This window comes from Bactrocera dorsalis, chromosome 3 (genome assembly GCF_023373825.1).
Source record: "Bactrocera dorsalis isolate Fly_Bdor chromosome 3, ASM2337382v1, whole genome shotgun sequence".
Classification (NCBI taxonomy): domain Eukaryota; kingdom Metazoa; phylum Arthropoda; class Insecta; order Diptera; family Tephritidae; genus Bactrocera; species Bactrocera dorsalis.
In genome coordinates this window covers 68,050,127-68,063,701 of record NC_064305.1, presented here as the reverse complement: position 1 = coordinate 68,063,701, position 13,575 = coordinate 68,050,127, and the positions used below count along the sequence as shown (strand labels likewise).

Below are 13,575 nucleotides of genomic sequence, written 5' to 3'. Positions count from 1 at the left end.
TTCGTGCAAGCAATGCATTGAAGGCAAACGACAATCAAGCGTGAATCGGTGAATGGGCTCAAAAGAAGATGACCACCGTTCATGGTTTTCACATCCTCAAAAAGCCACTGTTTGGTGTGCTCTATGTTACAGCCAATGGGGAACTTTTTCCCGCCCGAAATAAAAAATTGTTGATGGGGACGATCTTGGTTCCAATCAGACGGCGTTAGATGCATCCAACGAAACAATAAATCGTGGGGCAGTGCCGAGAGCTTTAAGATAAGCCCGAGACGATTGACATCTTGGAAGAGAATATTGCTGACTTACCTCCCCAATTGCTACAAAAAATGATCAAAAATTGAGTCTCTTGACTGGAATTTATTCGAGTCAGCCACGGACTTTCTTGACCATAATATTAAATTATATGCGCTTTATTTCTTCTCGAAAACCATATGTCTAAAAAATCACCCTTCAAAGACAGAATTCTACAAATATTGTGCCGTACATTTGTTGTCGTAAACAACCTTTATAAGATCAGTGAACATTTTTGAACCGTTCCACTGTCTATTCAATGATATATTTAGCATATATGTATGTATATATATACCACCATATTACTTATTTAAGTTTTTATATATAATATATTTTCCTATTTGCAGATTCTTCTTTTTGTACCATTTTGCATTCTACGCTTATCATTATCGCTTTAGTGGACAAAACCGTAGCTTGGCATTGGTATCCTCTTGGCTTTTTATACAGGTGAGTAAGTGAATATATTTTTTAAGCAGTGCCAATCGATCCTATGCGATAACTCGCAAGTTCGTTGCAAATCGAAATAAAATAGTGAACCCAATGTTGGTCTGTACTTGGCAGCCTCAATTAGAAGTCTAATACCTTCCTTCGCGGCAGGTTTGGTATACTATACTTTTTTCGAATTTCAGAAGATCGATCTCATCTCTTTTTACTATTCACTGTAGTCCTCTTCGATTCGTCACTTTTTATAGCGCTTTGTCTGAGCTCTGCTCTCTTATCAAAACAAAAAAAAAAAATACCAATGAAAACTACTACAACAGAGATATCATTTGAACTCCAACACATTATACGAAAATTGATAGACGTTATAAAATTATCTATCGGGACTTCACAAATTCTTCACAAAATCGTATTCGCAAGCTGTCGACTTTATGGCTTTTTGCTGCTATTGTCTTGTTGAAATCAAATGTCACCAAAATCACGAGCTTCAATTTCAGGCATCAACTAGTCGGTTATCAAGACACGATTATGGTCGCCATTGACGGTTAAGTTCTCATCGGCATTATTTTTGAAAAAATATGAACCGATGATTTCAACGGCCCACAAACCACACCAAACCGTTATTTTTTCTGGATGAAATGGCAGTTCTTGAATCTCTACAGGTTACTCTTCGTCCTAAATGCGGCATTTTTACTTGTTTACATAACCATTGAGCCAGAAATGAGCCTCATCGCTGAACAAAACTTGGCTTGAAAACTTTGGATCTTCTTGGAACTTTCGGAGCGATATCGCTTGTACGTTCTTACATAAGCAGTATTATGTGCGCTTTCAATTTAAGATCTCGACGTACCAAGCTCGTTCCAAACGTCAGTCCGAGTTGCTGCGAACGACTCCTAATCCACACTCCACAGTCTTTTCGCACACTCTCAGCCATGTCTCCTACATTTTCTTCAGTGCGTGCCACGCGTAATCTGTCAAAAAAAAAAAAAGCTTTTGAAAAAAGTACCTCTACAAAGGTCGTCTGCATCAACGTCTTCAAAATTAGGATATTATTCATAGCTCTATAGCATTCCCCATTGACTGTAACATTATTGTCTATCGGCTTCATCTCTTGTATGAGCTGGATTTTGTAAGCCCGCGAACCAAGATGCCCCGTAAAATCTTTCATAAAAAGTTGCGCGCAATCGCGGATGGACTTATTTGTGTCCTCTTTGATAATCTGATCCACAATAGTGATAGCGTTTTCTGTACGGCTTCTCTGAGGACTTAGGTGATTATTAAAAGCAGCCATAGTACTGTATTCGTTATGCAATGGCAAACTAAATTTATGCTCAGATTTGAATTAACAGCTGTAAAAAAGACCAACTCTGAAAAAAAGTGCCTCAGTGAAAACCATACGTCTAAAAACACATCCGTTTTAGTGAATTTAAAAGGCTCAACAAAACCGATGAGTGATATTCTGAGATTCGAGTTTAGTATTTCTCTCTCTCTCTTACATTTCTAAAAATAAAATTTTTTGAAATCTTGTAACTCATTTACGAAAGCACTAAATTCATTTAAATTACCAATAATTTATGCTATAACGCGCTTCGCTATGTAGCGGTTACTTAAAGCCTTGTGCCTGCGATTACTGAAACATATACGAGTATCATTATGTATCGGTGTTTCGCTGCGGGGCGAGTGAAATGTGATTTGGTAGTTCGCCATGTTCACAGTTATAATTGTCAACTTTATGGTAAAATGAATTTGACATCCGCAGCTTGTGGCCACCACTGCCAATACAGTTATGTCTAGGTCACGTGCCTTCTACATGTACATATCTATCTATACATATATATATATATACCGTATACACTCATATATGAATGCATATAATATAACCGCGCACTCTGATTTAGTTGGTAGAATTGATGTAATTGAGAATGCTGCTGCAGATGCGCTGATTCACGTGCCGCTTATCGATTTTATACGGAGTCTTCACGTGTTTGGAGACCCACTGTGCTTGTGCAACTATTGTCATGGCGCCACTCTGAGTTGGGCTGAAATGACTGCGAAGGGCATTGAAAAAAATTAGCGCCTTAAAAATATATATGTATATATATAAAGGCTTTTGTTGGAGCTTAACCTTAAATTTGAAGATATCTAGTGAACGAGATTGCAATTGGTCTGTTGAAGATGATTTTCGCAACTCAAAAAAGTTTTAATTTGCTACAAAACTCTGCGAAAGGTTCTGAAACTCATCGTCTCATCTTCTGTGATACAGGCTTCTTGTCATCTTAGGTTAGGTTAGGTTAGGTTAATCTGGTAGGCCAATAAGCCATGTATAGACGATTGGCTCCTTTGCAATACCAGTTGGAGCTCAGTTGCTAAGTCCCAGAGAAGTAGTCATCGTTTAGGAAGCCTACGCTTGACGCTAATTTTAACAAATTTTGCGGTCTCACTGTCGATACCTCCTCTAGTGTTTCATACCGTGGGGACCCCACATGTTTACAGCGTAGTAGTGGTCCTGTGGGCGTACGCCGAAATCAGACAGTGTCCAGTTAGTTTTCCAATTATGTTCCTAGAGTCTCTTCTATCGAGTGCCAATAAAAATTTTGTGTACTTTCGATGTACCGTTTTGCACATAACTTTTGCAGTTTTCTCTCCACGTAGCTCGTTCCATCGGGTTTTGATTTGCTTTACCATGCTTCTGTCGAGATCATCGTTCAGAAAATGTATCACGTTTTCGGATGTTAGCCGTACACCATTCTTGGCAATCTCGTCCACTATTTCATTGCACTCTATGCTTTTGCTGCCTGACATCCAGTACAAGTGAAGTTACTTGCTTCTGGCAACACTTTTCACTGCTGCTCTGCCTTCCAAGACACTTCTGACCGATAGGGGATACGAGCTTACTGCCTTGATTGGCTGCCTACGTAAATGCTGAGCCTGGAAGACCTGCAGGTGCATTAGAGACTTGCTCCACGGCTTTAGAAATAGCAAAGACCTCAGCTTGAAGTATACTGCAGTGGTCTGGCAATTTAAAAGGTTGCCTTATGCCTAACTCTGGACAGTATATTCAAGCACCAACTCCATCGTCCATTTTCGAGCCATCCGTATAGATGTTTAACATATATTTACGCCAGTCATCTTTTTCTATGTTTACTTTGAACCTTTTTTCCCAGTTGAAAAGTGGGATCATGTAGTCGGTGTTTGTTAGGCGCGCTTACCTACCGATCTTTGCCTGAGGGTTTTATATGTAAATTCTCCTGAAGCTAGTAGTCATCCTGGCGATTTTACTGCGCATTTTTCAGCGAAGAGGTCTATAGGTGGCAGGCTTGGAACCAGTTCAAGTTTAAAAGGTTAAAAACGGGTTATCTCATTTTCCAGCAAAACTACAAGTCCTATAGAAAAAAATTCAATGGCAATGTTGTAGGTAATTAAAAGATCTATAACTTTTGTATACATATAGTCTATGTACTTTCACATAACCTCAAAATTTATGTGAAAATTTCAAATAACCAAGTTTTTGCGGTTTTACTTTTTCGTGTTTGAATTAGAGAATGTTTATGTAGACGGTTTTTGTTTCCAAAAAGACGGCATTACATGCCATACAGCCAATGAAACAATCCATTTATTGAAGGAATGTTTTGATGAGCTCAATATTTTGCGTTGTGCGCCTGTGGCGTGGCCTACAAGCTAAGCTCGAAATGATTGAAGCATTGGAAGCTTCGCGTTTAGATTCCCTTTTCTCGGGTCTTTTCCAAGATTTGGCGCATGATGAATATCTGGTCAGTTGTTGATTTTCCAGGCCTAAAGTTACATTGATAAGGTCCAATTAGTTTGTTGGCGGTGGACTTTAATCTTTCACATAATACGCTCAATAGAACCTTATATGCTATGTTGAGGAGGCTTAACCTACGGTATTTGGCGCATATTGTTAGGTCTTTCTTTTTTGTGGATTGCGCAGAGGCTCGTCTGACCATATTCTACAAAGAAGCTGATGCATGTTTCTTATCAGTTCTTCGAAATGTGTAATGCTTTCGAACTTCTTTATAGTCGGGCAATGGAACGTATGCTCCATCGTCATCGATTGAGGAATCGAGTTTATCATCTCCCGGTGTTATGCGTTCACTGCCATTCAGCAGGCTGGAAAAGTGCTCCCTCCATAATTTTAGTAAGCTGTGGCCATCGGTAACTAGATCATTTCTGGGAGTTCTTCAAGAGTGTACTTCGGTCCTGAAATATGATTGTAGTCGCCGCATTCTATCATGGATTTTTCGGACAACGACGGATGGACCACGGACGCACGGGTGTCCAATTTGTCCATTCGTACTCACGCATTTCGGCCTCTCTTCTGTTTTGTCTTCCTTCTTCAACTCTCGGTATCTATTCCATCCCGCACGTCTTGTGCTCGTTTGTAAGGTTCCGAGGTAGACAGTTTGTTAGAGATCGCTTAGCTTTCATAAATTTCCTAGAAACTGTGTTGCGAATGAGCAGAGACTAACGATCTTTAGCGGCTAACTTCGCAGATGCAAAAGGTACAATGATAACCATAACGGACCACTGGTCGACACGATGAAAATCGCGGTGTACCTAAACCCACTTATTTCAACTTTGTGCTGCTTTGATGTTGATCTACTTTTAACCGTTTTGGATTGACTTTATCATAGATCAAACTTAGATAGTTAATTTTTCTGATATTAGAACTTTTTGCGATCCAACAAGATCCACGTTTCCTGAGGCACATACTGTATTTATTAGAGTCTTGCCGTTGAAAACTTTTAGGCAGATTTGTGTAGAGGTGTCAGAAAGACACTATAACTATAAATATTTACATGTATCAACATAACTATTATATAAAACAATAGCGAATCAATTCGCCAAGGGATCCACTGGTTCTACCACCAGCTAACTTTACACGGCTTCGGCTCACACGTGGCCACTCAATTTGCTCAACGCGTCTCATGCCTTACATAGTCTAATAGCCTAATATACTACATTCTGACAATTATTTCCACTCTCTCTCCACTCTTCCCCCTCCCTCGCCGTTTAGCACTCAATGTTCTATTTTTTCCATCGTTACGAGCTGCCCGTCATTATTCAACAAGCGGAAATACTTATCATAACAAACAATCAGAATGTGGCGGGGAATGGTCCACAACAACAACAACAGCAGCCGGGTCAGGGACAGCCGGCTGCCTTACTAATGGGACGTCTATTTCGGCGCCCAGCTGACGCACAGCATCAGCAGCAACAACAGCAGCAGCAGCAGCAACAGCAACAGCGACAACAGCAATACCAACCAACCCTCGAAGCATTACGAAATCAGGCGCTAACACCCTATGTTGGTGACTATGTGCGTGACTACCTGCAGCGGCGCGGTGGCGCAGTGGACACGCTACGACGCACGCTGCTACAGCCACGTGTTCGCGTGCAAATCGCCAATTTGCAGCGTATTAATTTGAGTTCCATTCAGATAAATCCGGCGAATCTGGATGCGATCGCCCGAGCCAACGAAGCAGCAGGCGGCGAGGCAGCAGCAGCCGCATCTTCAACAGTGAATGTCGGTGGTGGTGCAGGTGGGGCCGAGGGCACTATTACCATCAGACAGGTGGCAAATGCAGATGCGCCTACAAATGGTGCAAGTGGTAGCAGCAACAACAACACGGGTAACAACCATGGCTCCACCATAGGCATTACAATCTCTTTCAATACCGCATCGCCTGAGTCGAGCGGCGAAGGAAGAATCGCCACGGTGGTGGGCGGTGATGGGCAAACTGTATTAGCTGCCGCGTCGGCGGACGAGTTGACAGCAGGAATTACGGTGAATGCTGACGCGGAATCACAACCATCGTCAACAACATCAACAGGTAAATATATTTACAAGTTAATTTGTACATTCCTTTGGCTTTATTTCTTCCATCCGCGCATCGCTTGCAACAATGAATGCACAAATACTCGAGCATACCGCCAGGTTTTGAAGGTTAGGATCCACTGTCGTTGGTATGATGGCGCTAGGAACAGAGCTGTTGTTCGTTTAATATTAAATGATGAGGAATTTCTGGCATTTTAATGCTTGTTTAGGTCGCGAATTTCATGAAATACCCATTCCCTGCATAGATTCAGAAATGCAGTGAATTTTAAGGTTAGTTTTTTTTCGAGCACTGCAACAAGACCCATCAGTCAGTGTTTTCGAAAGTGATTGCATATAATTTTTGCAGTCAGTTGAGTGCTTTTTCTTAACTAGCAGTGGAGAGTGTCGTCAGGAAAAAAAGACTTCACTTCTGCGGGGTGCCAGGTTACAAAGGTATCGAAGACAATGAGATAGTAGACGTGATTGTCAAGAGTGGTGGCGGCTGTGAACTGAAAAGTTGACCGACTTTAGTAAATCCATGCAATTGACGTAAGGCGATCTGGACAGAAGTATGGCGAAGAAGTTCAATGTGTGAAAGACTGATCTACCAGGATGCAGAACTGCATATGCAAAGATGTGGATCAGAAATACAACAAGTTTCTACTCATTATTGATAAAAAAAAAGAGACCATAAGAAAATGATCACAGTCTAATGGCGCCGCACGCTTGCAGAATAAGACTGATAGATCGAGAAAACTGCAAGAAACTCAAAGGGCAAGGCACCAGCTAAACAAATTCTTGTGCACTTGTTCCACATTAGCAACACTTAAACGATTTGCTGGCCTCACGGTATGAGACACAGGAAGAGGTGCCGTTAGTGCAGCCTTAGAACCTATCGAAGTTCGCGTAAAGCACTGATGATTATTTTTCATGAACTACGTGATGGCTCTCCATTTAGCGTCGCTAAGGATCAAAACTGTTCTATACGTGGCTCATTAACCGACCAGACTAACTTAACCTATAAGGATCCCAGATTCTTTTCAATAACAGCTTCCAGCTCCGAACTCTCACTGGAAGCCGAGAAAAACGGGTACGATTGTAGAACTACGATGTATGCCTGGATACTACAGAATTAGAGAAAATAAGGCACCATATAAATTAAGAAGAAAATTCTCTAAGCGGGTCAATTGATGTTCTCGTGAAAACAGTCTATTGTCATCAATTCTCAGAAAAAAAATTTGATTAACGATTATATGAAGTTTCGGGACTGCGACCCTCCTGGTGAAGGAAGCTGCGGTAACTAGTTTGATTGGATCGGAACCCCACACTTTACCAGAGGAACTATGAAAAGAGGAAAATGCCAGTACAAAACGTCACTGGCAACAGGAGCCTGGGCGAGTCAAGAGTTCAAGAAAATAAGCGTTCTCTCCAGAAACAAATTAAGGCAACTTATGGGTGTTTATACAGGTCACTGTAGTCCAAGAGCAAGGTTGGATAGATTAGATTATAGCCGCAGGGATCTGTGCACTTCTCTAACAAAAGAGCAAATACAACCGAGTACATGCTCTTTGTTTACCCAACAATCGCAAGAAAAAGGAGTCAGGCTATAGGCAAAAAAATCGGTAATTAACGCTTAGCTTTACACAGTCACTTTGATTTGATTCTGTTAAACGAAGTGTTGTGATAACAGGAGGGAAGACAATAGAGCATAGGTCGGTCGCAGTGCATTCCTTAACGGTCTGTCTAAAGCAAGTTTTCTCTCCTTTGTTTAACTATTAAAGAGATCTTTAGTACTGGAGATGATTAGCACTATTCCACCGAAGAAGTGGGAAAGGTAGAAAAGTAGTCGTATCTTTTAACTTTTGCATAGAAGAATAGGTTTCTCTGAAAAGGCTTTGGAAAATGTTTCTCTAAAGAATAGAAAACAATGATAGAGTGTGATTCAAAACTTGAAAAAGTCAGTGTTTTAATGTCTTTCTAACCAAATTTTTCTTTAAACCTATATTCCTAGGGGCCGAGTCAAAAGAACAGCCCGCAGAGCAAATTGAAGTCAACACCATTGTGGCAAGCGCGGAAAATGACGAAGTGAACGGGAAGAACTCACCTCAAACCCAAATTAATATTCAACCAAGCTTAGATATCAACCAGCAAGAGCTACTTAAAGAAGAAACTGTAAATGCAGAGGATGCACCGGCAAATGGTACTTGTGACAATGCTGATGGTCTACACAACCAAAGAGCAGAACTCCCAGAAGAAGACTCATATGCAGCGAGTGTAACAATAACTGCAAAAGAGGAAAGTAGCGGTACATCAGTCAAATTAGCTGGTGCTAAACCAACTTTTGTAGAGTCCTCAACAACACTTGAGCGTGACCCAGAGGTGGTGGCCATATTAGACACATCTGTGCCGCTGCCTGTGCTGCTACCAACAAAAGCATTGTCCGAAGCGACAGCGCCCATATCCACGACAACAACAGCAGCAACAACACCTTCAGCATCAGCACCAAACACGCTTGCCGTACTTCAGCACACACAGCTGACAGCAGCTGACCCGGATCCAACCATAAATATTACATCAACAACTACAACAGCAGCGTCAAGCGCAGCAAACGAAAGCGTGGCTGCTATCGGCACTGCAGACGCCGGATCCGAACACGTGCTTGTGAAAGCCTTCGCTCCACCAGCTGCAACCGAAAAGGCGACCACCCTGACAAAGTCGCCGGCGGAACAGTGGTCAAGTGCTGCTGACTGCGTCTCTAAGCCACAGGATGCAGCTTCGACGCGGTGCGCTGTCTCCGCTCCGAGTGAGGTGTCTGAGGTGTCCTTAAATTAAGCGCGCATTACTTATAGCTTATGTTTGTCATAATGACTGCGAAAAAGTGTTTAGCCAAACAACAGTTACGCAACGCAAGAAGACCTAACAAATTTTAGTTCATTTATGTATGTATGTATATGTAAGTGGATATGAAATACGCAAATACTTGTATTAGACATTTTTATTAGCCTATAATTTGTATAAATAACTATTTTTTGTTTTATTTTATTTCATTTTTTTTTAATTAAGAGAAGAAAAATTTGCTTAAAATAATATTTTTCCAATTCAGCACACAACATTAGCAGCAATGTCTTTTATTTACGGTAATAAGCGGCTCTAGGTACTACTATTTTGTTTTTTTTTTTATTATAATACCCAGCATTACCTCTGTATGCCTAAAATAAAACTTGGGAAGACCCTGTAAAGTACCTATATACCATATAAATAATCAGTGTGACGAGCAGAGTCGATTTAGCCAGATCCATCTGTCCGTCCATATGTATAGTTTTGTTATAAAAAACTTATTAAAGTGTGATCCATTTCGAGGTTCCCTACTTTTATAAAGAAAAAAACCACAGAAACTTTAAATTTAAAGGGGAATGTTTATTATCAATCGAAAGAACATTCTTTGGCATTTATTTTTGGAGATTTTTTTTTCCCAAAAGTTGGTTGCGGCTACGTCTCAGATGATCCATACGTTTTAGTTCAATTTTCGATGACTCGTTCAAGCATTTCAACTGGTAACTGGCAAATTACACGCGTAGTGTTTTGCTCCAAGATCTGAATCGAAGCGGGACTATCCGCATAGACTTTAGACTTTACATATCCTTACAGGTAAAAGTCTAACGGTGTGATATCATGCAATCTTGATGGGCAATCGACCAGCCCAAAACGTGAAATTATCTACTCAGCGAAGTTTTCTCTCAATAAATCCCTTGAATGATGCGATGTGTGGGAAGTGGCGACGTCTTGTTGAAATTAAATGTGACCGAGGTAACGAGCTTCAATTTCAGGCATCAAATAGTCGGTTATCATGGCGCCATAACGGCCGTCATTGTCAGTTACGTTCTCACTGGCTTCAGTTTAGAAGATGTATAGACCGATGATTCCACCGGCCCACAAACCACACCAAACTATTGTTTTTTTTTTTGGATGAAATGACAGCACTTGGATCTCTTCATATTGCTTTTCGTCCCGAATGCGGCAATTTTACTTGTTTACAGACCTATTGAGCCAGAAATGGGCTTCATCGCTGAACAAAATTTGGCTCGAAAACGTCGGATCTTCTTGGTACTATGCAAGAGTCCATAGAGTAAAGTGTTGTCGCTTGGGAAGGTCGACCGACTTCAGTTCTTGCACGAACTGCATTTTGTATGCCTTCAATTTAAGATCTCGATCTAAAATGCGCCAAGTTGTTCCATACGTCAGTTTGAATTGCAGCGAACAGCCCCGAATCGACTCTCCACGGTCTTCGTGTAAATTCTCAGCTACGGCTACTATGTTATTTTCCGTGCGTGCTGGACGTTTCGACAGAATAGAATTGGTCGCGTTTGTAGCAAAGCTCAGCTCAGCAGATGCATTGTGGCTTCTTTGCCACTGGCGCGGGCTCAAAGGCCATGAAAGTATAAAGCGACGAAATCTACGTAAACATCTTCAAAGACGTCAAAAGTGCTATTCCAAGCGTTCAACGTTCCCACCTTCCAGCGGCTGTGATGGTTTGGTATGAAGTGAAAAATAAGGAAAAACTGGGGCGAAAATATGCTCACTTTTATGAAGCGCATTGAATCTTCCATAGCAAAAGTTACATAACTGTCGCTTAAAAACAAAATTCTAGGTTTCATAGCTGTAGATGTTTGGCCGTCTGAAGTACATATTTGAATCCATTGGACTATCGTGTGTGGTCAGAGTTGGAGAAAAGCACCACTTTTCTCTGCAAAACTCGTAACGTTGACTCATCAGATTTGTCATCGTCTCTGCCTCTGCACCATGTAGCATGACGGGCAAAATGAGTGACTTATGGAGTTTGTTTTTTGTTCGTCGAGGAAGGACTTTTAAATGTATACTCAGTCGGAAGTGGCACCTGTTGGCAAGAGTTATTCTGTGTAGGATTTCAAGGCTGACATTGTTGTTGCTGTTGACGCTGATTCCAAGATAGACGCAATTTTCTACGACTTCGAAGTTATGACTGTCAACAGTGATGTGATAGCCAAGTCGCGATTGCGACATCTGTTTGTTCAATGAAATTTTAATGTTTTTTGATATTTTGTCAAGCCCTCATTCACAACTAGAACCATTTCCTTCGCTTCCTTATCCAGTCTGGAGAAAACAAAACCGCGCCGTTGAGGCCAATGATATCGATATCATCGATGTTTGCCAGCTGCTGTACATTCTTATAGAAGATTGTGCCTTACTCATTCAGCTCTCCAGCTCGTATTATTTTCTCCAGGAGTAAATTGAATAATTCGCACGATAGATAGTGGCTTTGTCTAAAACCTCGTTGGCCCGGAGAGGTCCATCCAGATCCTGATTGAGCTTTTGTTATTGCTCAACGTCAGTTTACATAGCCGTATTAGTTTTGCGGGATTACCACATTCAGACATAGCAGCATAAAAGCAGCTTCTTTTCGCACTGTCAAAACCAGCTTTGAAACCGGCAAACAGAAGGTGTGTGGATCTTCCTTTCACGGGTTTTTTCCTATATTTGGCGCATGGTGAATACCTGGTCAGTTGTTGATTTTCCAGGCCGAAAGTCACACTAATAAAAACTAATCAGTTTGTTGACAGTGGGCTTTATTTTCACACGTTACGCTCAATAGAACCTTACATGCGATGTCGAGGAGGCTGATCGCACGGTAGGCGCAGACTGTGGAGTTTCTCTTTCTGTGGATTGAGTCAATCGGTGAAGGGTAAGTACTACCTACCCCTTATTTAATTATTATATGAAAAAAGTCATCGCCCCACAAAAGAGCAGCAGTTTCAATAGTGGGCACATTTAAAAAAATCATGTTATTCTAATCGTTGTAAAGTAATGACTTGAACGAATTTGATTTGATGATTTAATAATTGCATAAATGAGCTAGAAAACAATGCACACACACGAGAACCACCCCAAACAGGATGCTTAGAACGGGCATCGCAGCGTTGCCACTCAACACCCCAATGCGCGCCTCAGTTGCAATTAATTCTGCGTGGCTTCACTTTCTTCTGACAACAGGCGAAAGACAACTGACAACTTAAAAATAACAATTTGCATCTCATTAAGCCATTTAGCATACGAACAACACACATACATCTATGAGATGATATATCGTATTGACATACATATTATATATGCAAATGCATAAAAGATACTTTTTGAATATTTGTGTATATTTATATGTTAGTTTGCTTTTGTAAACTCCAAATTGTATAATAAAACAGGTAAGAACGTCAAAGTTCGACTGGAACCGAATCACTATTTGCCGATTGAAACATTTCTCGTCTCGTCATTCTCTCTATCTTTAAGCCATACGTACGGCGCATTTTTAGGCGAAATCACCTGCTATAGACAGGAGCAATTTGGTGTCAATCCGGACTATAAGATGGAATATCTCAACCAAGCTCACGGAGCCGCTGGCAAGCCCCTGTGTATGTGGACTGCCGTTTTCTTGGCGGAGAATAATTTCCCTCCTATTCACCTAAGCTGACTGTTGACAGTACAGGTCTGAATTAAGGAGAGCAGCCGATACTATATAGAAGATAACCTGTAAATTCCGTCAAACACATCGCAGCTCCTTCCTGTCTATCATATCATGGGTTGACCAATGTTTGCCACGGCTCACCATCACCGTTTTTACTGGACGTTACTTACTTACACTTACTACAGCGGCCCAGTGTTCATCTTCAGTACCCATCCGCTTAAAAACTACACCGATTTTGTTACGATTCCGCAGCGATTCGCAGATGTAAAATTTTTTTGCGTTAACTCGTGTATCACATATATCAATCTTCTTTTTGTATCCAGCCGTATCTAACAGGTCAATTGAAAAGTCCTCGTCTTGACACAAACAAGTAGATAGAATTAAGTCAGTAAGATTTATAGTACCTTTAGTTTTCGAAAGGAGCGTGTATAAACTACACGGCTACCGTGTTTCCGGACACTGTCCCAGGAAAATCAAACATCAAGAAATGGTATGCTAAGTTAAGAATTTTTAA

The 13,575-nt window shown here is 41.0% G+C and overlaps 1 protein-coding gene across 1 annotated transcript in view; it reads left to right on the top strand.

Moving 5' to 3' along the window:
* LOC105228924 (uncharacterized) overlaps positions 1 to 9,683 on the top strand; it is a 34,610-nt gene extending 24,927 nt beyond the window's left edge. The window contains exons 11-13 of the mRNA XM_011208940.4: positions 639 to 738; positions 5,768 to 6,584; positions 8,580 to 9,683. Coding sequence (XP_011207242.2) covers positions 639 to 738; positions 5,768 to 6,584; positions 8,580 to 9,400 — 1,738 coding nt within the window. The 3' untranslated portion in view covers positions 9,401 to 9,683. The remainder of the gene's footprint in view (positions 1 to 638; positions 739 to 5,767; positions 6,585 to 8,579) is intronic.
* The last annotated feature ends 3,892 nt before the right edge of the window (positions 9,684 to 13,575 follow it).